This window comes from Macaca mulatta, chromosome 19 (genome assembly GCF_049350105.2).
Source record: "Macaca mulatta isolate MMU2019108-1 chromosome 19, T2T-MMU8v2.0, whole genome shotgun sequence".
In the NCBI taxonomy this organism is placed as follows: domain Eukaryota; kingdom Metazoa; phylum Chordata; class Mammalia; order Primates; family Cercopithecidae; genus Macaca; species Macaca mulatta.
Window position 1 is genome coordinate 51,215,828 of NC_133424.1, and position 25,755 is coordinate 51,241,582.

The 25,755-nt window shown below is 39.0% G+C and overlaps 1 protein-coding gene across 18 annotated transcripts in view; it reads right to left on the reverse strand.

The window, feature by feature from the left end:
- Positions 1–1,298: 1,298 nt before the first annotated feature.
- LOC700344 (uncharacterized) overlaps positions 1,299–25,755 on the reverse strand; it is a 54,795-nt gene continuing 30,338 nt past the window's right edge. Inside the window, exons 1-7 of one of the 18 annotated variants that reach the window (XM_077982858.1) lie at positions 19,220–19,270; positions 18,510–18,580; positions 13,833–13,914; positions 12,829–12,882; positions 11,193–11,319; positions 9,938–10,033; positions 1,299–4,308 (exon numbers count right to left, since the gene is read on the reverse strand). In XM_077982858.1, the coding sequence (XP_077838984.1) occupies positions 2,615–4,308; positions 9,938–10,033; positions 11,193–11,319; positions 12,829–12,837 (1,926 nt within the window). In that variant the 5' untranslated portion in view covers positions 12,838–12,882; positions 13,833–13,914; positions 18,510–18,580; positions 19,220–19,270 and the 3' untranslated portion in view covers positions 1,299–2,614. Of the gene's footprint in view, positions 4,309–9,937; positions 10,034–11,180; positions 11,320–12,828; positions 13,684–13,816; positions 13,915–17,533; positions 17,759–18,509; positions 19,300–25,755 lie in introns of those variants that run through there. The other 17 variants (XM_077982859.1, XM_077982861.1, XM_077982862.1 and 14 more) reach the window with 17 other exon arrangements.

The following is a 25,755-nucleotide window of genomic DNA, read 5'->3' on the forward strand; positions in this document are numbered from 1 at the left end:
AGGATGGTCTCAATCTCCTGACCTCATGATCCGCCCGTCTCAGCCTCCCAAAGTGCTGGGATTACAGGCTTGAGCCACCGTGCCCGGCTTCAATCTCATTTTTTAAGAATGAGGAGATGGATCAGGCCTTTTCAAAACTATCAAGCAGATAGTCAGGGTCTGTGAAGTGTGCCAAAGAAATAACCCCCTGCACCACAGACCATACATTTCAATCCCTGTATCTTTAACCTACTTGTTAAGTTTGTCTCCTCCAGAATCGAAGCTGTAAAGCTACAAATTGTTCTTCAAATGGAGCCCCAGATGCAGTCCATGACTAAAATCTACCGCGGACCCCTGGACTGGCCTGCTAGCCCATGCTCCGGACATTGAAGGCACCCCTCCCGAGGAAATCTCAACTGCACAACCTCTACTATGTCCCAATTCAGCAGGAAGCAGTTGGATCAGTCATCAGTCAACCTCCCCAATAGCACTTGGGTTTTCCTGTTGAGGGGGTTACTGAGAGACAGGACTAGCCAGATTTCCTAGGCCAACGAAGAATCCCTAAGCCTAGCTGGGAAGGTGACCGCATTCACCTTTAAACATGGGGCTTGCAACTTAGCTCACACCTGACCAATCAGGTAGGAAAGAGAGTTCACTAAAATGCTAATTAGGCAAAAACAGGAGATAAAGAAATAGCCAATCATCTATTGCCTGAGAGCACAGCGGGAGGGACAATGATCGGGATATAAACCCAGGCATTCGAGCCGGCAATGGCTACCCTCTTTGGGTGCCCCCCCGGCCTTTGTATGGGAGCTCTGTTTCCACTCTATTAAATCTTGCAACTGCGGAAAAAAGAATGAGGAGAAATGTTCTAGGTCAGTGGCTCTCTAACTCTGGTTAGTATCACAATCACCTGGGGAAATAAAAAACATGAAGGCCCAGACTTATAAGCTAAGGCTTAAGCCTCTGTAGCTTTTGAGAGCCTACATTCATACAATTTCCAGGCTACAATATACTAAAGAGAGATAACCAAATGCAATGCAGATTCTGCAATGGATTCTCCTTTGAATATGAATAGCTGTAAAAGATGGTTTGGAAGCCAATGAAGAAATCTGAAAATGGAATATTACAGAATTATGAATAGTTTCCTTAAGGGTAATTATGGTACAACAGCTATATGATTTTGTCTTTATGTTTGGGTGATACACATGTTGATTAAATAAAGGGTAAAGTGTCATGATGTCTAAAACTTATTCTCAATGGTACAACAAATATACAAAAAATAAACGTGCAAATTTGTCAATAATTTTGAATCTAGGTGGGGGTATATGGTTGTATATTTGACAATTCCTTCCAAACCCACAAGTATCAACTAGGTTTACCATCTTTTATGGGCAGGATTTGTGGTATCCCAAAGCAATTACAATAGTAACATCAAAAATCACTGGTTATTGATCACCATGATAGATACATAACAATGAAAAAGTTTGAAATATTCTGAGAATTACCAAAATGTGACATAAAGACATGAAATGCACACATGATATTTGGAAAATGGACCTGATCATCTTGCTTACCACAGGGTTGCCACAAACCTTCAATTTGTATAAAACACAATAACTGCAATGCACAATTCAGTGAGGTATGCCTGTATCTGGTAAAGTATTTCATAGGGAGTATATTGTGAACATAACAACTACCCTATATTCCTCATTCAAAGACTTTCTCACAAGAATTATCTTCTCCAAACACTAAGGTATTTAGTGTGGCTATAAAACGCCCCACATTCCTTACACCCAAAGATTTCTCGGAAGTATGAATACTCTGACGTTGAGCAAATCCCAGGCCATGATGAAAGTTCTTCACACATTCTTTTATGTTCACAAGATTTCTCATCAATATGAGCTCTCCAGTGTTGAGTAAATTTTTCATACACAGTGAAGGCTTGTCCACACTCCTTATAGTCATAAAATTTCTAACTATTATGAATTTTCTGATGTTAAGAAAGCTGATAATCCACAGTAAATGCTTTCCCACATTCCTTACATTCTAGGGTTTCTCACCAGTATGAATTTTAACATGTTGAACAATGTTTGAGCTACAACTAAAGGTCTTCCCACATTCTGTACATTCACAGGGCTTCATACCAGTGTGAATTCTTTGATGTGCAGTCAGGACCAAACGAAATCTAGGTTTTCCCACACTCCTTACATTCATAGAGTTTCTCACCCGTATGAATACTCTGATGTTGAATAAGGTTTGAGCCACTATTGAAGGCCTTCCCACATTCCTCAAATTCAAATGGCTTCTCGCCAGTATAAATGATCTGAAGTCCAGCAAGCTGTGTCAGAAAACTAAAGGCCTTTCCACATTCTTTACATTCAAAGGGTTTTTTTTACCAGTGTGAATTTGGTAATGTTCAGTAAGTTGGTAATGATATCTAAAGGTCTTCCTCCACTCCTTACATACAAAGAGTTCCTCACTGGAATGAATTTTCTGATGCTGAGTAAGGTTTGAACCACGATTGAAGCCTTTCCCACACTCCTTACATTCACATGGTTTTACACCAGCATGAATACTCTGATGTTGAACATTGTTTGAGACACGATTAAAGGATTTTCCACATTCCTTACATTCAAGATGGCTTCTCACCTGTGTGAACATTCTTATGGCGATTAAGCTGGGTGGGAAGGCTAAAAACCTTTCCACATGCCTTACATTCAAAGGGTTTCTCACCAGTATGCAATTTCTGGTGTCGAATAAGTTGCATATGAAGTCGAAAGGCTTTCCCACACTCCTTACATTCAAAGGGTTTCTCACTAGTATGCAATTTCTGATGTCGAATAAGGTGCATATGAAGTCGAAAGGCTTTCCCACATTCCTTACATTCAAAGGGTTTCTTTCCAGTATGAATACTTCGATGTTGATTAAGATTTGAACCACGACGGAAGAATTTCCCACATTCCTTACATTCAAAGGGTTTCTCACCTGTATGAGTTTTCTGATGTTGAGAAAGTTGTAGGTAAAGTCTAAAAGCCTTCCCACATTCCTTACATTCATAGGGCTTCTCACCAGTGTGAATACTCTGATGTTGAACAAGGCTCGAGCCACGATTGAAGGCCTTCCCACAGTCTTTACATTCAAATGGCTTGTCACCAGTATGAATTCGAGAATGTTCAATAAGTTGGCAATGATATCTAAAGGCCATCTCACATTCCCTACATACAAAAGGTTTCTCATTGGAATGAATTTTTTGATGCTGAATAAGATGTGCACCACGATTAAAGCCTTTCCCACACTCCTTACATTCATATGGTTTTACACCAGCATGAATACTCTGATGTTGAATAAGGTTTGAACTACGATTAAAGGACTTCCCACATTCCTTACATTCAAATGGTTTTTCACCTGTGTGAATGTTCTTATGGCGATTAAGCTGGTTGAGAAGACTAAAGGCCTTCCCACATTCTCTGCATTCAAAGGGCTTCTCACCAGTATGAATCTTCTGATGTCGAACAAGCTTTGTCAGAAGAGTAAACGCCTTTCCACATTCTTTACATTCAAAGGGTTTCTCACCAGTATGAATTTGGCAATGTTCAATAAGTTGGTAATGATATCGAAAGGCCATCCCACATTCCTTACATACAAAGGGTTTCTCATTGGAATGAATTTTCTGATGCTGAATAAGGTGTGCACCACGATTGAAACCTTTCCCACACTCCTTACATTCATATGGTTTTACACCAGCATGAATACTCTGATGTTGAACAAGGTTTGAACTACGATTAAAGGACTTCCCACATTCCTTACATTCAAACAGTTTCTCACCTGTGTGAATGTTCTTATGGCGATTAAGCAGGGTAAGAAGACTAAAGGCCTTTCCACATTCGTTACATTCAAAAGGTTTCTCACCAGTATGAAATTTCTGATGTCGAGTAAATTGTATGTGAAGTCGAAAGGCTTTCCCACACTCCTTACATTCAAAGGGTTTCTCTCCAGTATGAATACTCTGATGCTGAAGAAGATTTGCACTACGACTAAAGTATTTCCCACATTCCTTACATTCATACGGTTTATGTGTATTGCAAATAAGAGAAGCATGAGAAGTATAAGTAGGCAGTTTTTCACAGCTGATCATCTTTTGATTGATATGTCCTTCTTGATACCCCTGTAGTCCCTCAAATCTTCCATATTCTGAGTAGTTTCTAAAATAAAAGGCCTCAAGGCCAAGAGTTGTACTTATGTGCTTTATAACCTGTTTGGGTAAATTTACTTCAGAGATGTCATTTTCTGGAGATACTTTCTCAGGTCCATATTTTGACTCCAAATCTGAAAGAAACGAAGAAAGCAAACCTATTTTATTTTCCTATAACATACATGCAAAGTCCTTTCATCAACTGAAACCATCAATTCAAACCAATAAAACCTTTATTGGTTTTATTAGCTAAAACCAACAAAGTTGGTAGATAGAACCTTTCTCATATCACTTCCATTTCCAGTGGAAGCAAATGCACATCTGAGCCAGCCTGGTTATGTACATGTAAAAATAGGAAAATGAACCACCGAATGTTGATCCTAACTAGGTCAACTATCTGTTGAAACATATTGATATGTTCTATAGGACTTAAGACCATGAGACCCATAGCTTCATAGTCAGTAATTAGAATGTCCAGGATACAATCCAAATATACTGGCATATACAAGAAAATTTCAACTCACATTAGAAAAGAAAATCAACAGCAGCATTCTGCCAGGGGCCTGGGGATCACTCCACCCCTATTTACCATAAGAACCAGCACATAAAACTGGGGGGCCTAAGGTCAGGTCCACCAGACCCAGCTCTGTGCCCAAGTCCCCAAGCATACCATCTGGGAACCTGGGGATCACCCTGATCCATCTACCACCTTTGCTACCTAAGCACTCGTCACAGAGGCCTGAGGTCAGACCCATATAACCTGCTGCTACCTCCACAACTGGCACCCACCTGTACTCACAACTGGATGTTCTGTGGACTGGCTCACCCAGCCCATCACAGTCACCTCCAACACCAAGCACTTACTGCTTGGGAGCCAGAAGTTTGTCCTGTTCACTACTACTGCCACCACCCATGCCACACTTGCTACCCAAGAGTCCAAGAACCCATCCACCCACCCAGCATACCATTATCATCCAAACCACAAGGAGGCCAAAGAATCAATGTGCCTAGACACACCGACACTAGTACCAGCACAGACTACCCTGGGGCCCCAAAACAGGCATGTCTGGACTGCTACTGCCACCACCAGAGTCCAAGGACTTGCCTACCTAGTGTCCTAGTGCTAGGCCATTCTTGCATTAAAGGAATACCTGAGACTGGGTAATTTACGAAAAAATGAGTATTAACTGGCTCATGGTTCTGCAGGTTGTACAAGCATGGCGCTGGCATCTGCTCAGCTTCTGGGGAGGCCTTAGCGGGCTTTTACTCATCAAAGAAGGCAACACAGGACAAAGAATGTCGCATAGCAAGAGAAGGAGCAAGAGAGAGAACAAGGAGAAGTGCCATATACTTTTAACAACCAGGTCCTGCAAGAACTCACTCACTATTGTGAGGACAGCACCAAGGGGGTGGTGCTAAGCCATTCATGAGAAATCAACTCCCATGATCCAATTACCTCCCACCAGGCCCCATCTCCAACACTGGGGATTACAGTTCAACTTGAGATTTAGAGGGGAAAATACCTAAACTGTATCACTTCTCATCCCCAATAAAACTTCACCATACCCTCCACTAACCATCACAACCAAAACCAATGAAGAAATCACACACACCAATGACACTGTTTACAGTCAAAAAAAAAATCATAACACTACATAACAACACTACTGCACACACCCAGAATCAAAGCGAAAATGCCCTATCCAACCCTATTAACCATAGATACATCTTTAGGAAAAAAGCCTCCCCTACAAAAGCAAATTCAAAAAAATGAGAATAAACACAGGAAGTAACAAAAAAAAAAAAAAGAAGGAAACACGACATCTCCACAGGAACATAATAATTCTCCAGAAACATTCCAATGGGGGGAAATGTTATATCCTAGCGAAATAATTCAAAAATAATTATATTAAAGAAGCTAAGCGAGATACAAGAGAATTTGGAAGAACAATACAAAGAAATCAGAAAAAAAAAAAAAAAAACAAAAAAAAAACCCTCAGGATAAGAAGAAGAAATTTACCAATTTCATTATAAAAAAGAACCAAACAGAAATTCTGAAACTGAATAATTCATTGAATAAAATATAAAATACATTCAAAATCTTCAACAACAGACTAGATCAAGTAGAAGAATCTCAGAACATAAAGCCAATTCTTTTGAAATAACCCAGTCAGACAAAAACAGAAAAAGAAAAAAAGAAGAATAAACAAAGACCCTATATGGGACATCATAAAACAACCAAATATTTGAAATTTTGAGGTCCCAGAGATGAAGAGAAAAAATAAAGGAAAGAAAATCTATTTAATGAAATAATAGCTGGAAACTTTCCAACTCTAGCAAGAGATGTAGACATCCAGATATAGGAAGCTCAGAGATACCCAAATAGATAACAACACAAAAAAGGCTCCTCCATGGCACATTATGGTCAAAATACAAAAGTCAAAGACAAAGAGAGAATACTAAAAACAGCAAGAGAAAAGCATCTAGTTACTTACAAGGGAACTCTCATCAGCCAAATAGCAGATTTCTCAACAGAAAGAAATGAGAGAGAATGAAATGATATATTCAAAGTGTTGAAAGAAAAAACTTGCCAATCAAGGATACTATCCTCAGCAAATTATCCAACATAAATGAAGAAGAAATAATCTTTCCCAGACAAAAGCTGAGGGTAGACCAGCTCTACAAGATATGCTTAAGAGTCCTACACTTAGAAGTGAAAGAATATCTACCATTGTGAAAACATACAAAATTATAAAACCCACTGACACAGCAAATACACAAATAAGGAGAAAGAACTCAAATGTTATCCCTATAGAAAACAACCAAACCACAATGATAAAAAATAAAAGAGAAAGAAAGGAACAAAGGATATACAAATCAACTAGAAATCAATTAATAAAATGACAAGAATAAGCCCTCACATATCAGTAATCACATTGAATGTAAATTGATTAAACTTTTCATCTAAAAGATATAGACTGGCTGAATGGATTAAAAAAAAAAGTGACCCAGTTATATGCTGCCAACAAGAGACTCATCTCACTGGTAAAGAAACATATGGATTGAAAGTAAAGGAATAGTAAAAGATATTCTATGCAAATGGAAACCAAAGTGAGCAGGAATAGCTATATTTATATCAGAAAGATTTTAAGTCAAAAGCAGCAAAAAGAGACAAAGAAGGTCATGGTATAATGATAAAGGGATCAATTCAGCAAGAGGATATAATAATTCTAAACATACTATAATCCCAACACCAGAACACCCAGATATATAAGGTGAATATTATTAGATCAAAAGGGAGAGAGATATACTCCAGGGCAATAATCACTGGGGACTTCAACACCCCACTCTGAATTAGACAGATCATCTAGATAGAAAATTAACAAAGAAACATTGGATTTAAACTTCACATTAGACAAAACAGGCCTACCAGACATTTACTGAACATTTCATCAAATAGCTACAGAATACACATACTCTCATTAGCACACAGAACATTCTCTAGGACAGACCATATGTTAGGATGCAATTCTTAACAAATTCTTCAAAACCAAAATTATATCAAGTCTTTTCTCAGACATGGAATAGAACAAGAAATCAGTAACAAGACGAACTTTGGAAACTGTACAACACATGGAAATTAAACAACCTGCTCATACATAACCACTGGGTCAAGAAAGAAATTAAGGAGGAAATCAAAAAATTTCTTGAAACAAATGAAAATCAGAATTCAACATAGCAAAACCTATGGGATACAGCAAAAGCACTGCTAAGAGTGAAGTTGATGGCAATAAACACCAACATTGAAAAAGTAGAAAGATTTCAAATAAACAATCCAATGAAATCAGGGCAGAACTAAATAAAATACAGACTAAATAATACAAAAGATCAATGAAATGAAAAGTTGTTTTTTAAAAAACATAAATATAATTAATAAACCACTAGCTTGACTAACCAAGAAGAAAAGAGAATAAGCAAAATCAGAAATAAAAAAGGAGATATTACCACTGACAGCACAGAAACAGAAAAGATCATCAAAACAGAAAAGCTGAACAGGCCAATAATGAGTAATGAGATTGAATCAGTAATAAAATGTCGCCCAAAAAAGAAAACTCCAGGACTGATGACTTCCCTGCTGAATTCTATCTACCAAACTCTCAAAGAACTAATACCAATTCTCCTCAAACTATTCCAAAAAATTTCAGAGGAGGAAATTCTCTTTAACTCATTCTATGAAGCTGGCATACCATGAAACAAAAACCAGACAAGGAAGAAACAAAAAAAGAAAATAGTTCTAACCTAATGGCACATGAATGCCTATGTTTATTGTAGCACCATTCATAATAGCAAAGACATGGAATTAACTTAAATGTCCATGAATGGTTACCTGGCTAAAGAAAATGTGGTACATATAGCCCAAGGAATACTACGTAACCATAAAAAAGAACAAGATTATGTGCAGCAATGTGGATGGCACTGGATGCCATTATCCTAAGCAAATTAATGAAGGAACAGAAAACCAAAGACTACATATTCTCACTTATAAGTGGGAGCTAAACACCGAGTACACATGGACACAAAAAAACAGAACAACAGACATCAGGGCCTACTTGAGAGTAGAGGGTGGGAGGATGAAGATCCAAAAACTACCTATTGGGTACTATGCTTATTATCTGGGTGGTGAAATAATCTGTACACCAAACCCACCACAACGTGCAATTTACCCATATAACAAACCCACACATGTACCCCTTGGACCTAAAATAAAAGTTGGAAAATAATAATTAAAAATAAATAAAGAAATGGTGCTGGAGCAACTGGATATCCATATGCGATAGAATGAAACCAGACCCCTATTTCTCACCATATACAAAAATCAACTGGAAATGGATTAAAGACTTAAATGTAAGACTCAAAACTACAAAACAACTAAAAGAAAACATAAAGGAAGTGCTTCAGGACATTGACCTAGGCAAAAATTTTCTGGTTAACACTGCAAAGGCACAGGTAGCAAAAACAAAAACAGATCAATGGAACTGTATTAAACTAAAACGCTTCTGCAGAGCAAACGAAAGTATCAACAGAGGGAATAGACAAAATTAAATGAGAGAAGTTATTTGCAAACTATTTCTCTGACAAGACTCAAATAACAGCCAAAAAAAAAAAAATCCTATTAAAAATTTGGCAAATGGGCTGGGCACAATGGCTCATACCTGTAATCCCAGGAATTTGGGAGGCTGAGGTGGGCAGATCACCTGAGGTCAGGAGTTCAGGAACAACCTGGCCAACACAGTGAAACCTCATCTCTACTAAAAATACAAAAATTAGCCAGGTGCAGTGGTGGGCACCTGTTATCCCAGCTACTTGGGAAGCTGAGGCATGAGAATTGCTTGAACCCAAGAGGCAGAGGTTGCAGTGAGTCGAGATCACATCACTGCACTCCACACTGCAGAACAGAGCAAGATTCCATTAAAAAAAAAAAAAAAAAGTTTACACTGGGAAAAACAGAGGGAACTTATTCCACTAAAAGGGGAAGGAAATAAGAGAACAGAAATTAGGTGGTTAGTAAATGATGAAGTTCCTTGGCGACGGCTTCTGCTATAATCTTTACTTCCTTCCCAGGTCTTGGGCATTTTTATCCAACACAACTTAGGTCATCGAAGAAAGTTTTTCAAACCACATCTCAGGGGTGTGACTCCTTTCTGAGCACATGGCTGTCCGGGACAATGATGGCTTCCCCCTGCCTGCTTTACCCTCATTTACCTGGATACCATCTGCTTGTTTCTTTCCTTACAACCATCCAGGGCTCTTTCTCTTGCTCAAGTAACGTAATCACATCTGGTTTAGAAATGGAACTTCCTGCGTAAAAGAAATGACACATGTAAAATTTTTTTAATACAAATTTTTTTTTTTCAAATCTTTGTGACCTGCTTAAACTTATAATAAATTACAAGTCAAAACAATATTGAGAAGAGACTTCAGATAAGAGTGAGAGGTTGAGTAAGAGAACTCTTTTCTAACTCAGAATCTTATCCCTCAAAAAGAGGGATAACTGAATGGTTGAGAGCAGGAAACTTCAAGCCAGACTGCCGTGTTCAAATCCTGTCTCTGCTACTCACTAGCAGTATGACCTCAGGTAAGTCATTTAAACTCTGTCCTTCAGTTTTCCCAGCTCTAAAATGGGGATGATATAACACCTATTTTATAGGATTGATACTAAGACTAAATAAGTTAATATAAGTAAAATACTTCTAACATTGCGTGATATACAGTAGCACAAAGTCAAGATTATGTTTATTATTGTCATTTATTTTGCATCCTTAGACATATACAGCTCACTCAGTATATTCACTCAATGAAAATACATAAACTCCATAGCCTGAAACTTTCAGCTACAAAACAAGTAACGCAATGTTTATTGAAGGAAATGAAATGCATTCACTTTAGTGTTAAATGAATTTCTGTCAACCCAATCAGTGTATGTAAATAACAGACATTTTTGTTTGTCTGTTTTTGTTTTTCAGACAAGGTCTCAGTCTATTGCCCAGGCTGGAATGCAGTGATGGGTACAGCTCACTGCAGCCTCAGCCTCCCAGTGATCATAGAGGTTTCTTTGATAGAAAAATTCAAGACACTCTTCTCCTTACAGGTGGGCCAAAAAAACAAAAACAAACCAAAAAACAGAAAATCTACAGTAATTCTGACATCAAACATAACATGAAACCTGGTTCTTAGGCAGTATCTTTCAATGAACGTACAAGATTTCAAATTCAGCCCCATGGTCATGGAGAGAGAGAGGCAATTACAGAAAGGACCAGTGTAATGGAGGCCACTGTGGAGTAGGCAAGATACAGGGGCTCAGGGAGGTGCCTGTTTTCAACCCAACAAATCTCAATCCATTCCTTTGGGAACAAGAAGGAATTCAGCCACCTCTTAAAAGATAGCCCTGAAATTCACGGTGAAGAAAGCTGATATTCCAGAGAACAGACACAAAAATAACTGGGACCAATGACCTTACCCAGTGAGATCAGGTGGCTGTAGTTCTCCAACATCACGTCCCTGTACAAGGTCCTCTGATCAGGCTGCAGGCACTCCCACTCCTCCTGAGAGAAGTCAATGGCCACATCCCTGAATGTCACTGATCCCTGAAACCACAAACACATGTGTTATGGTGAAATTGAAGAAAATTGTTTCAAGATGAAAGGAGAGGAAGTGAAGGAGTGTACTGTAAGAAAAAAACAATATGGAAATTCACAGAGTGCCTGCACATTCTTCAAGAATCCTGCTGCTGGCTGAGCATGGTGGCTCATCCCTATAGTCCCAGCTACTCAGGAGGTCGAGGTGGGAGGATTGCTTGAACCCAGGAGTTTGAGACTAGCCTGGGCAACATAATGATATCCTGTCTCTGCAAAAATTAAACTTTAAGTAACTGTGTGTGGTATCACGTACCTGTAGTCCCAGCTACTTGGGAGACTGAGGTAGGAGTATCGCTTGAGCCCAGGAGTTCAAGGCTACAGTGAACTGTGATCACGCCACTGCACTCCAGCCTGGGCCACAGAGCAAGACCCTATCTCAGAAAAACAAACAAACAAAAAAAGGTGGGGGTTGCATACAATTGAAGAATGTTCTTAATCCTCAAGCTCATTATGGTATGAGATGATAGCAAAAGTATTTTTCTTGTCATGACAAATGATTTTTAAAAGCTGCATGAAAGTCAATATAATTGACATATTAGATTTATTCATTTTTTTCTATTTATACATTGAGGATGGCCAGGGCCTCTAAGGATTTTCCCAATTCTGATAATTTTTTTTTTTTTTCCTGAGACAGAGTCTCACTCTGTTACCCAGGCTGGAGTGCAGTGGCACGATCGCAGCTCACTGCAATCTCCACCTCCCGGGTTCAAGCAATTCTCCTGCCTCAGCCTCCTATGCAGCTGGGATTACAGGTGCGTACCACCACAATAGGCTAATATTGTTGTTGTTGTTGTTGTTAGAAGAGACGGGGTTTCACCATGTTGGCCAGGCTGGTCTCAAACTCCTGACCTCAAGTGATCCACCACCCGCCTCGGCCTCCCAAAGTGCTGGGACTGCACGCGTGAGCCACCACGTCCGGCCAGAGAATCTGTAATCACCTATCATTCATGCCCTGAATTATCTTCTCCCTGTTACTGCCCACTGTCCTCACTGATCACTTTCCTAAAAGCCTCATAAAGCAGAACACCTTGTCACACTTGCAGACTGAGGCCACTCACTATGGAATTCTACCTTAGCTACCTGGAAAGCTCTAGTCTGTGAAGTTTCAAAGTGTTCCCAAGTGTGGTCAATCATCTGTAACTTATCAAACCCATAAGACCCTGTTTCCCTGTGGGGACTGATTCCTCCACTGTTCCAATATTCTTCCTGACCAAGGTCTGAGCACAGAGCACAGACTGAATAACCTGTTCAAAGAAAACATCAAAGCCAGCAGGAAACAGAGGTACAAATAGCAAGAGCACTGACTTTTTTTTTTTGTTGTCACCAACCTTCACTATAATGGGACAAACTGGGGTGTAAGATCATAGATCCTGGGTAAGAAGCTTCAGGTTAAATAATAACAGTCACCTAACCCGAAAATCACCATATTTGAAGGAAAAGAGAGAAATATCAACTTACATGGACCATGTTTCTAGAATTACAAAATTGGTCAATCTTCCTCGTGCTTCTCCCCTGGAAAACAACAACAAGAAAAGGCCATAATTAAAGCTGTGTCTCAATGCTCTCAAAGCATTGAAGCAAATAACTATTTTATTCTCCATTCCTATTTCTCAACTACTCCTGCTAACATGCACACTTCCACCACCTCCCATCACTCCCCTCGTCCCCACACACACTCTCTCACAAATAAACTGGCAGTGAATAGGTGGAGTTGGGATGAAACCAAGCTCTCGCCTACATCCAAGGCAACCTGCGGCAGAAGCATGAATGCTGAGCACAGGCATTTCTGCCTTGAAGTTGTGGCTTCCAGCCAGTCCTCCGTTCTTGGGATACCTATCTTGGCCTAGGACTGGACCTCTGATCCTGCCCTAAGCAGATCCTCCTCCCCTAGTCCCATCTTTCAGAGCTGAGAAGGGATCGCATCATCCAATCCAGAACCTCTTTGTGAAATCAGGATTGGGTGCAGTGGGGCAAGGCATGAGAACTGGAAAGGATATACAGACAGAATTGCAAGGGCAGTGTTCAGCATTCTGAGTTCAGCAAAAGCCAGTTGGTTAATACAGTTTAGAACATCCACGTAATAGAATACATGGTACTCTATGATTAACAGAAAAATTAGATTACAAAACAGGATAATATGATTACATTTGTAAAATATATGTATATAGAAATATTAATAAAAAGACTAACAGACATCAATAGAAAAAAATTTAGAAAATTACATGCATGTTAAGAGTTCTCCTCTGTGTAGCTCCAATTTTCTTCTTTTTGCTTAAGAAGCAAAAAGGTGTGGCCGGGCACGGTGGCTCACACCTGTAATCCCAGCACTTTGGGAGGCCAAGGCAGGCAGATCATGAGGTCAGGAGATCGAGACCATCCTAGCCAACATGGTGATACCCCGTCTCTACTAAAAATACAAAAATTAGCTGGGTGTGGTGGCACATGCCTGTAATCCCACCTACTCGGGAGGCTGAGGCACGAGAATCGCTTGAACCCAGGAGGCAGAGGTTGCAGTGAGCCGAGATCACACCATTGCACTCCAGCCTAGCAACAGAGCGAGACTTCATGTCAGAAAAAAAAAAAATTGTAACTACACCCAGGCATTAACTTGGAATATTTACAGTTATAGTCACATATATATATATATATACACACACACACACACACACGTGTGTGTGTATGCATCTCTATATATGGACATATGTAAATGTATATACACATTTCTTTCCTATGAGGAAACTTCTCCAAATTAGATGAAAGACACTTTTTATTTAGAAATCTCCCTTTGAACTTGGGGGGAAAAAATCAGGATAATCTAATGAGCTGTTGTTTTTACTTAATGAGTTTGTTTCCTTTATTTTCCAATTCTTGACCATCACTAAGATGTCTATGTTTTTCTATGTATATTGGAACAATTTCTATAAAGAATTTTCTGCAAGTCCCCAACCAATGTCTTGTATGCATTAATGATAGTCTATTTCTACTTTTGAAGTAAAAAATAAAAACAGAGTTATCAGGAAAAAAAACCTGAGCCTGTCATGAGGTTCAACAAGAGGTTAATGTGACTATAAAAAATAACATCAGGTAGTTCTAATATCCTTTAGCTGTATCTCACCAATATAATTAGATATTCTCATTATCAAGATTCTTCTCCGAATGAACACAATGCAGATAAGTGGCATTTGCAAACTATGTGAGAAAATTTGTGGAATATACACCACCATGCTTGGTTTCCTTCTTCACCAAATAACCAATTAAAATATTATTTTAGATATAATTCTTATAGAATGCCTTTAGATATGATTCTTACAGAATTCTTATACAAAAACCCTATCTTAGTATATGGGATTCATATACAATATAACAATTTCTTTTGGGGGGGCAGGGGTGAAGTCTTGCTCTGTCACCCAGGCTGGAGTGCTGTGGCCTGATCTCAGCTCACTGCAACCTCTGCCTCCCAGGTTCAAGCAATTCTCCTGCCTCAGCCTCCTGAGTAGCTGGGATTACAGGCACCTGCCACCACCCCTGGCTAGTTTTTGTATTTTTAGTAGAGACAAGGTTTCACCATGTTGGCAAGGCTGGTCTCAAACTCCTGACCTCAAATGATCTGCCTGTCTCAGCCTCCCAAAGTGCTGGGATTACAGGTGTGAGCCACTGTACCCCGTCTCATGTAACATTTTCTTGAGTATTATTGCTCATAGCATGAATATTGCTTAATGATATATCAAATACTTTTCATAATTCCTTATAGACATCATTTTATTACCTGCATAACACTCTATCACTTAAGTCTAATATGATTAACTTAATGATTTCTGTATTACAGAACACTTAGTTTATACAAGATCATTTACAATGTCATTCCAGATATCACAATCTTTTGATTCTAGACCACAGTTTCTCACCCTAGGCACTAATGACATATTGTGCTAGATAATTCTTAGTTGGGGGAGTGGGGAGAGCTATCCTGTGCATAATATAATGTTCAGCAGCATTCCTGACCTCCATCCATTAGATCTAAGTAGCACCCTCCCCGACATCATGACAATCAAAAGTTTCTAAACATCACCCCAGCTGAGAAACAATGTTCTATCTAGATCAATGGATCCAAACCTCATGGGTCACATAAATTTTTTTATAATCTTATGAAATGATACACTATTTCTCCCTCTAAAACCCATATTTATAAATTTCTATAATACTTCAATATTTTATTTCAAGAGCTCTTGGTCCCTGAGACCATAAATGGAGTCACAAGAACTCAGGTTAAGAATTTCTGTCCTATATTCCTTAGAGAAATAGGAAAAAACAAAAAATGCAAAAATTTGTATAGAACCACAAAAGACCCAAATAGCTAAAGCAATCTTGAGCAAAAAGGAACAAAGTTGGAGGTATCAAACTATCTGACTTCAATATATACTACAAAGCTATAGTAACCAAAACAGCAGGGTACTGACATAAAATAAGACACATAGACCAAAGAAACAGAATAGAGAGGCCCAGAATAAATCCATATATTTATAACCAACTGAGTTTTGAGGAGGGTGCCAAGAACATACAATGGGGAAAAGACTCTTCAAAAAATACTACTGTGAAAAATAGGTATCCATATGCAGAAAAATGCAATTAGACCCTTATCTCAAACCATTATACAAAAATCAACTCTAAACAGATAAAATACCTAAATGTAAGATCCTAAACTATGAAACAAATAGAAGAAAACATAGGGGGAAAGTTCTATGAAACTGATCTGAGCAATGATTTTTTTTGGGATATGACCTCAAAAGCAAAGGCAACAAAAGCAAAAATGAACAAATGAAATGATATCAAGCTAACAACCTTCTGCACAGAAAAGGAAACAATCAACAAAGTGAAGAGACATCTTGTAGAATGAGAGAAAATATTTGCAACCATATATATAAGAGATTAAGATCCAAAATATATGAGGAAGTCAAACAACTCAACAGCAAAAAAAAAACCTGATTAAAAGATGGGCAAAGGACCCGAATAGGCACATCCCAAAAGAAGACATAAAAAATGGCCAACAGTATATGAAAAAATACTCAACATCACTAATCATAAGGGAAATGAAAATTAAACCTGCAATAAGATATTACCTCATACCTGTTAGGGTGGCTACTAGAAAGACAAATGTTAACAAGTATTGGCAAGAATGTAGAGAAAAGGGAACTCTTGCACACTGTGGGCAAGAATGTAAATGGGCACAGCCATTATGTAAAACAGTATGGAGGTTACTCAAAAAGTTAAAAATACAACTACCATATGATCCAGTAATCCCAATACTGGGAATATATCTCCAAAGGAAATGAAATCCGTATGTCAAAGAGATATCAGCACAGCCATGTTTATTACAGCACTATTCACAATAGCCAAGATATGGCATCAACCTACGTGTCTAACAATCAATGAATGGATAAAGAAAATGTAATATATATGCAGGTATATATACACAAGGGAATACTATTTAGCCATAAAAAGTAGGAAATTCTGTCATTTGCAAAAACATGGATGAGCCTGGAAAACATCATATTAAGTGAAGTAAGCCAAGCACAGAAAGACACACGATCTCACTCATCAGCCAAATCTAAAAAAGTTGATATCACAGAAGTGGAGAGTAGAATGGTATTTACAGATCTGGGATAATGTGGGTGAGGGAGGAAGGAGGGCAGTGTTGACTGGGGAAATGTTGGTCAAAGGATACAAAATTTCAGGAAGAGAAATAAGTTCAAGAGATCTATTACACAACATGGTATCTACAATTAATAACAATATTCTGTAGCCTTGAAAAATGCTAGGAGAGTGGATATTAAGTGTTCTTTTTTTTTTTTTTTTTTTTTTTTTTGAGACGGAGTCTTGCTCTGTGCCCCAGGCTGGAGTGCAGTAGCGCGATCTCGGCTCACTGCAAGCTCCGCCCCCCCGGGTTCACGCCATTCTCCTGCCTCAGCCTCCCGAGTAGCTGGGACTACAGGCGCCCGCCACCTCGCCCGGCTAATTTTCTTGTATTTTTAGTAGAGACGGGGTTTCACCGTGTTAGCCAGGATGGTCTCGATCTCCTGACCTCGTGATCCGCCCGTCTCGGCCTCCCAAAGTGCTGGGATTACAGGCTTGAGCCACCGCGCCCGGCGATATTAAGTGTTCTTACCACAAAAATGATAACTATGTGAGGTAATGCATTGTTAATTAGCTAGATTTAGTCATTCCACAATGTATACATACCATAAAACTTCATGTTGCACATGATAAATACATACAATTATATCTGTCGATTTAAAAAGAATTTCTGTCCTAGATCATTTGAGCACCTCACTCATTTTCTTAATATACAAGCAGCCATCGCAATGAATCACATATTCCCAATGTTCCTGTTCTATAGAGAGTCAAGGGAATGACTTAAAATGACTACACAAAAACAACAGTTAAAACATATTAAACGTTATTATATGCCTATCTCTGCTCTAAGGGGCTTTACGATATTCATTCATTCTCATGATAGAACCAACATTCCAACCCAAATACTCTGGATCCACTCCCCTATTCTTAACCACAACAGTGTATTGCCTCTCACAGTACACACACACACACACACACACACACACACACACACACACACGCCCAAAACACAACGGAAGCTGCCAAACCTCAGAGAGATCTGGCAAGTATAACAAATATCATCTCATGGACTCCCTGGAAAAATCCTGGCTCTTGTTGATACCAATTTCTGTGCGGTCAGTTTTCCACTCCCGAATGCCTCACAGACTAATGGAAATCATCCAACCATCTCCATTCTTCCCTGTTTTGAAAAGGAGGTCTGTAAAGACCAACTGACGTCTGGTGTGGGATTCCACCTAAACACTAATCTCCTCCTTCCCAAATATGGGTCTAAATGGAGTTTTAATATTAACTACTGGAGGTGTATTTCCATACCAGCTTCGAAAAAGAGAGCGCACAGGAAGGTGTGAACGATTTGCCAAATGGTTTTGTGAATATTAAGTGGAAAGGTGAAGGAGGGTGCACGAATTAATTTGCATATCCCCCTAGATTCACTGAAAATTTATGGGAATCTCAATATTCTAAAATCAAAAACGCATTTCTTGAGCAAATACAAAGCACGAACTCACCCTTGACTTTTAGATGTGCAGAAATAATGCTCTCATCTTCCTCCAGGTGCTTCTTTTGGATAATAACACGACTGGGGAAGGGTACGGCAAGCGTGAGACTCCAGGTTTTTCTTGGAGCGCAGACTGAGTTTGAAAGCACCCTCCCTCCATGGCCACAATTTCCCTCACTTCACACGAAATAGGAAGGAAGTAAAAGGAGGCGGAATCGGTTCAACCAGTACAACCAGTTTGGAGCTGCTTTCTGGGGACAGAGCTCTGAGGACGCTGTGGTTCTCAACATGTAGCTGCCCTCCTGGGGAACAGTCGGGGGCACTTCTGCGCTTTCTTGTGTAAAGCTTCATTCTCGGCTCAATATCTGACCTCCCTACTGGGGCCATTGCTCTGCTGCAGTCCCCGCAGCTGTGAAGGGGAAAGAGGGAGGAAGCAGCAGGAGCTTGCGGGCACCAGCATAGTGACGCTCACACAGCCCCAGCAAAGTGCGCTGCGTCCACACGCCTTCCCGGGCCTGTGCATAGGGCCTCACGCACACACTCACACAGTCCCCTCCGTCACTCATGATCTCACAATCCCCCTCCTCTGATGCCCGCGTACACGCACGCCTGGGGATCCGACAGATCCCGTCTGCGCCCCGGGGTTCCTACTCTGAGTACCTCCCTCTAGCCCACCCGCACTGTCGGGTCAGTCAGGCTCCAGCCCCAGTCACCAGAGACCTCCCGCAGCCACGGATCTCGTCCTCGGACGTGAAGACCTCACCGCACTATGTCGTCACCCCGGAGACCGGAAGTGAACTGGCGCGGTGGCCGCTGGGAAATACAGTCCTGAACAGAAAAAGCCTCAGAAGCCTTGAGCTCTGAGCCTCTCGGGTTGATCCCACCATACTATGGGGGCTGACCCCAAAGGGAGCCGAGACTAGTGGATTCGTGGGAGTTCCAGCCCGCGGGGTGCACAGGTTTCTGCCTTGGGCGAGGATCCCCATCTGAGAGGAGCGTTTCCCTCTGGAGCGTCAGTATAACTTGCTTTTTCTCTCCATGGAGAATGCAAATGAGCAGAACTTTTAAAGAAGAAAGAAGAATTTAAAGTAAAATTATGTCAAGATGTGGGTGCTTTAACTCCCAGCAATAGACTTCCACTTCTCTGTGCTATTTGAAGGGGACTTAGGATAAATTTGAAAAGCTTGAACTAAAGAATTGGTTGGTTATATACTAGGACAGGAAGTATGGTTCACATTGGAGATTTCAGAATCAAATGTCTTGGATTCCTCGAGACAATGTTCCTGTTACCTGGAGAGAAAAACGTGATTCAGGACGACATGGAAACGGATAAAAATACACAGAGAATTGCTGCTTTATCTTGAAGGATGAATAATTAACACTTTGTTAAAATAGTATAAACAAATGCAAAAAAGGGCTTGCTTTTTCTAGGAAGAGCCTGATTTCACTGTTGTAGTCTAACAACACTGAACTTTCAAAATCATTTTTCTAGTTTCCTATGCCACATAAGGAGGAAACATGGAATACTAAAGAGCAAAACGTCTTTTCATTCCAGAATTGTGACAGAAAACGAATAACAAGATAATCAACTCAACCATATCAATAATCACATTAAATGTAAATGGTCTAAACACCTTAACTTAAAAAGATTGTCAGATTGCATTTTTAAAAAGTCAGACCCAAATGTCCATCAATGATAGACTGGATTAAGAAAATGTGGCACATATACACCATGGAATACTATGCAGCCATAAAAAAGGATGAGTTCATGTCCTTTGTAGGGACATGGATAAAGCTGGAAACCATCATTCTGAGTACACTATTGCAAGGACAAAAAGCTAAACACCACATGTTCTCACTCATAGGTGGGAATTGAACAATGAGAGCACTTGGACACAGGGTGGGGAGCATAAGACATTGGGGCCTGTCGTGGGGTGGGGGGAGCAGGAAGAGATAGCATTAGGAGATATACCTAATGTAAGTGATGAGTTAATGGGTGCAGCACACCAGCATGGCACATGTATACATATGTAACATACCTGCACGTTGTGCACATGTACCCTAGAACTTAAAGTATAATAAAAAAAAGATAATAATAAAAAATAAATAAATAAAAAGTCAGACCCAAATGTGTGCTACCTACGGGTAATATGTTAAATGAAAAGCACTAAAAGGTTAAGCGTAAAAGGATGGGAAAATATACACCATCCTAACACTAGTCAAAAAAGTTGGAGTGGCTTTATTAAAAACAAAGTAGACTCCAGGACAAAGACTATTACCGGGGATAAAGAAGGGTACATCATAATAATGATAAAGCAGACAGCTCATCGAGTAGAAAAAACATACATAAATTTTGCTCCTAAAAGCAAAGCTTCTAAGTACGGGAAGAAAAATCCGTTAGATTAAAAAGGAGACAGATATCAAATTGTAGTCAGATATTTCAATATATCTATCTTGGTAATTGAGAAAACAAACACAGAAAAGCAACAGGGTGTAGCAGATTTGAGCTACATATCAACTTACTTGATCTCATTTATATTTGTGGAACACTCTCCTCAATGACAGTAAAATTCATTTATGTGGACAGGGGATACTTAACCAGTATGGGCCATAAAACAAGTCTCAATAAACGTAAGAGGATTCAAGTCATACAAAGCATGTTGACAAAAATTGAATTAAATTAGAAATCAATAACAGCTGAGTATATATTGTCCAAAGTAGTACAAATTTGAAAAGGTATGAATACTAAAGTAATTGAAACTATGTAATGTTTGAAAAATTCCTGTATTAATTATAATATTCTGTTATATCCTAAAGGGTAAAACAATAACATACATATGTTAAAGCAAAATACCAATTTTGTAGTAAGCAAAAAAAATTTTTAAGCTATTTATGTTAACTAAACATTAGAATAAAGAGGAGAATAATTATATTTAAGTATATTCTGATACTTTAATCAATTTCCTAATCAATATCACCATTCTTTTTAAGTATTTTCTTTCAATGTGGTCTATTATTTTTAAGTTTTGATAAAATTTTATGTAATCTTCAATGTTGGACTTTATGTTTAATAAACTCAAAATTATAGCTACCTTCAAATGACTCTTCTCTGAACACCATACTTTTTAAGTTGAGATATATACTCTGCATATACTAAGGTAACCAGAAGTCTCAGAATATATCCAACAAAATGGAAGATATCCTCACAAGTATTGTGAATATTGAATATGGAAAAATTAGATTGCAGTTAATATTCTAGCAGTTAATGTATCTTGCCTTCAAGGTACATCTCTTTTTTTGCCACCTTGTCTAAGAAGGGTACATTTCTTTGAGAATTGTCTTTACAAGGCAAACATAAAGGTTCTATTTATGATTCCTTTGAATGTTAAGCCAAATTTAGATGCTGCAATAACATAAGGCTTCTCAACTGCACTCCATTCTGACACAAATTGCAAATTGATCCAGTTAAAAATTGGAGCATCACCAAAAGACTATTCCCATAGCTGAAGAAATTCCTAAGTAAAATTGAAGAATTTCAATATTAAATCCTGTATGCCATCTGATATCTCATGGCTTAATTCATTCAGTTTCTCGCTTAATTTGTAGGACTAAATCCCATTGTCTTCATGTTGGCAAGTTCCGATAACTGAAATTCAGCTGAATTTCTATGTTGAATAGGAGTGGTAAGAGAAGGCATCTTTGTCTTGTGCCAAATCAATGGAATCTTAAACAACCAAAGGATTAAAGAACAAATACAAAAATTTAGAAAATATTTTCGATGAATACAAATAAAAACACGTTACCAAAGTTTGCTATGCTTACTACTAAGAGAAAAATTTATAGCTCTACATGCCTATATGAAAGAAGAAAGATGTCAAATCAATAACCCAACTGTACAACTTCAGGAATTAGAACACAAAAAATAAGAAAACTAGTACCTTGAGCAGGGGGGAAAACATAGCTCTTAGTAACAGCATGGGAAGTTTCCTAGTTACACGAAGCAATTCAGACACATCAAGAAAAACCAAGAGTACAGAATCAATTTATACTGGAAGAAAATATAGCTTTTCTTGACCTGCAAGATAAACATTTCAGCAATGGGCCATAACAGTAGAATTAAAACCGGGAGGGCGGAAATTTACAGGAATTGAAAAAAAAAGGTGGAACGAGAAAGTTATCACCTCAGTCAAGCAAAAATAATATACCATTTCAAGAGGAGAAAGAACAGAAGGCTTACATCACAAGCAATGAGATACTGTGAAGAATGATCTTCTGATAAATAAATCTGAGAAGTTTCAAAGAGAAAAAAATTTACCTTGAGAATAAAATCGCATTCTGAATGAAAAAGATAGCATTTCGAACCTGAAACTAGGGAGGTTGATTATATCTCAGGAAGAAATAGAAGTAATATAGAAAGATGGTTGTTAAACAGATTCCAGAATTAAAAACCAGAACCTCTTGTAATTCTATATAGAGCAAATCAATACTTTAAGAAAACTTTATTCTAACATAGACGACTAAAGTTTTTTAGTTTTGCATTAGTGCTTTTTTTTTCTTTTTTTTTTCTTTTTCTTTCTTTTTTTTTTTTTTTTTGACAGAGTCTTGCTCTGTCATCCAAGCTGGACTGCAGTAGTGCCATCTCAGTTCACTGCAATCTCCACCCCATGGGTTCAAGCAATTTTCCTGCCTCAGCCTCCTGAGTAGCTGGGACTACAGGCACCCACTACCATGCCCAGCTAATGTTTGTAGTTTTACTAGAGGCAGGTTTCGCAATGTTGGCCAGGCTGGTCTCGAACTCCTGACCTCAAGTGATCCTCCCAAAGTATTGGGATTATAGGCATGAGCCACCATGCCCAGCCAGCATTTTTAATATCTGTATTAGTTCATTTCCACACTGTTATAAAGAACTACCTGAGACTGGGTAATTTATTTATTTTTTTTAACGTTCAATTGACTTACAGTTCTGCATAGCCGGGGAGGTGTCAGGAAACTTACAATCATGGCAGAAAGTGAAGCGGAAGCAAGGCACGTCTTACATGGCTGCAGGAGAGAGACAGAGAGAGAGAGAGAGAGAGAGAGAGAGAGAGAGAGAGAGAGAGAAAGAGAGAGATTGAGACAGAGAGAGAGAAAGTGCCACAATTTTAAACCATCAGATCATGTGAGAACTCACTATCATGAGAACAGCATGGGGGAAACCCACCCCCATGAACCAGGTCCCTCCTTCAACACGTGGGGATAACAATTCAAGATGAGATTTGGGTGGGGACACAGAGCCAAACTGTATCAATATCAAAGTTCAACCTTTAGAAAGACTAAATTACAGCCAACTTGATCACGCACAAAATTCTTTTTTTTTTTTCTATTGAGACAGTCTCACTCTGTTGCCCAGGCTGGAGTTCAGTGGCATGCTCTTGGTTCACTGAAACCTCTGCCTCCTGGGTTCCAGCGATTCTCCTGAATCAGGCCCCCGAGTAACTGGAATTACAGACATTCACCACCACAACCAGCTAATTTTTGTATTTTTTTAGTAGAGACAGGGTTTCGTCATGTTGGCCAGGCTGATCTCGAACTCTTGACCTCAGGTGATCTCCCCGCCTCGGCCTCCCAAAGTGCTGGGATTATAGGCATGAGCCACCATGCCAAGCCAAATACATTTTCTTTTCATGAACTTTATCACAATTTATTTAGCTATTGACAACATGCTTGGACTTCTTGCTTTGTCCTATACTTCCTTTTTCTTAAATAACCCGTCATTTCACTTTAGGACAAAAATTTACCACGAAAGATTCTTTCTTACACAAAATTATTCTTTTATTTTTTAACCTCCCTTACCAAAAATACATCTTCATATTATTAACTTTTCTCACATTTCTCTTTCCTACTTACTGGTTCCTTTCTATCTTGTTTGATCTGAGAGCCTAAGCTTTACAAACATTTATCTATTCCTTTTTCTTTTAGATTATTAATTTTCAAATAAGTGTTTTATCATCATACACAATTGTTAGTCAGACAACTCTAAATTTATTTATTTATTTATTTATTTATTTATTTATTTATTTATTTATTTTTGAGACAGAGTCTCACTCTGTCATTCAGGCTTGAGTGCAGTAATGCAATCTCCACTCACTGCAAACTCTGCCTCCTGAGTTCAAGTGAAGCTTGTGCCTCAGCCTCCCAAGTACCTGGGATTACAGGCATGTGCCACCACACTGGCTAATTTTTGTATTTTTGGTAGAGACAGTGTTTTGTCATGTTGGCCAGGCTGGTCTCAAACTCCTGGCCTCAAGCAATCTGCCCACCTCAGCCTCCCAAAGTGCTAAGATTACAGGCATGAGCCATTGCACCCAGCCTAAATTTGTATTTCTAAAAGGTGTCTAGGTTGTTGGTTACCATGGAGTTGTAATTTTAAAGCTATTAATTCGAAAGCCCTTTAAAACTTCTTTTTAAAATCTTGATTGGAATGCCATAAGCAGTGAGTTTTATCTCAACACCAGCAGAAAAGTCAGCAGATTCCAAGTAGGCAGAGAAAAAATTAGAGAGACAAAGGACTTAGAAGACTCTACATGTTAACTCTATAGTTGCAGGTTTTGTTTTTTGAATGATGACCCTCTGAGCTCTGAATTTTCCTTGTTGTAATTTGCCCATCAGTGTAAAAATGTGCATAAGAGCAGGCCATAATATGTGCCAACTGGGGTCCCAGAAAATCTGGCATGCCTTATTAATGTTTGAGAATGCCATTTTGTTTCTTATTCATCTCCTGGGAGCAAAGAAAATCTTCTAAGTCCTGTAAGGGAATTCAGAAGTTTTTAAAAATTATTATTATTTTTTATTTTGTTATGTTTTTTGAGATGTAGTCTTGCTCTGTTGCCCAGGCTGGAGTGCAATGGCGCAATGTCAGTTCACTGCAACCTCTGCCTCCTGGGTTCAACTGATTCTCCAGTCTCAGCCTCCCAAGTAGTTGGGATTACAGGCTTGTGCCACCATGACCATCTAATCTTTGTGTTTTTAGTAGAGACAGGGTTTCACCATGTTGCCCAGGCTAGTCCGAACTCCTGACCTCAGGTGATCCACCCACCTCGGCTTCCTAGTGCTGGAATTACAGGCCTGAGACACCGCGCCCAGACGAATTCAGGAGTTTAGACTGGTGTTTTAGATGGTGGTGTCTGCCCTGATAGCTGTAAAGTAGCCCTCATGCATCCATCATTTAGAATGTTTACTTTGGCTCCTGTAAGATGTTCAGAAACAAGCAAGGAAAA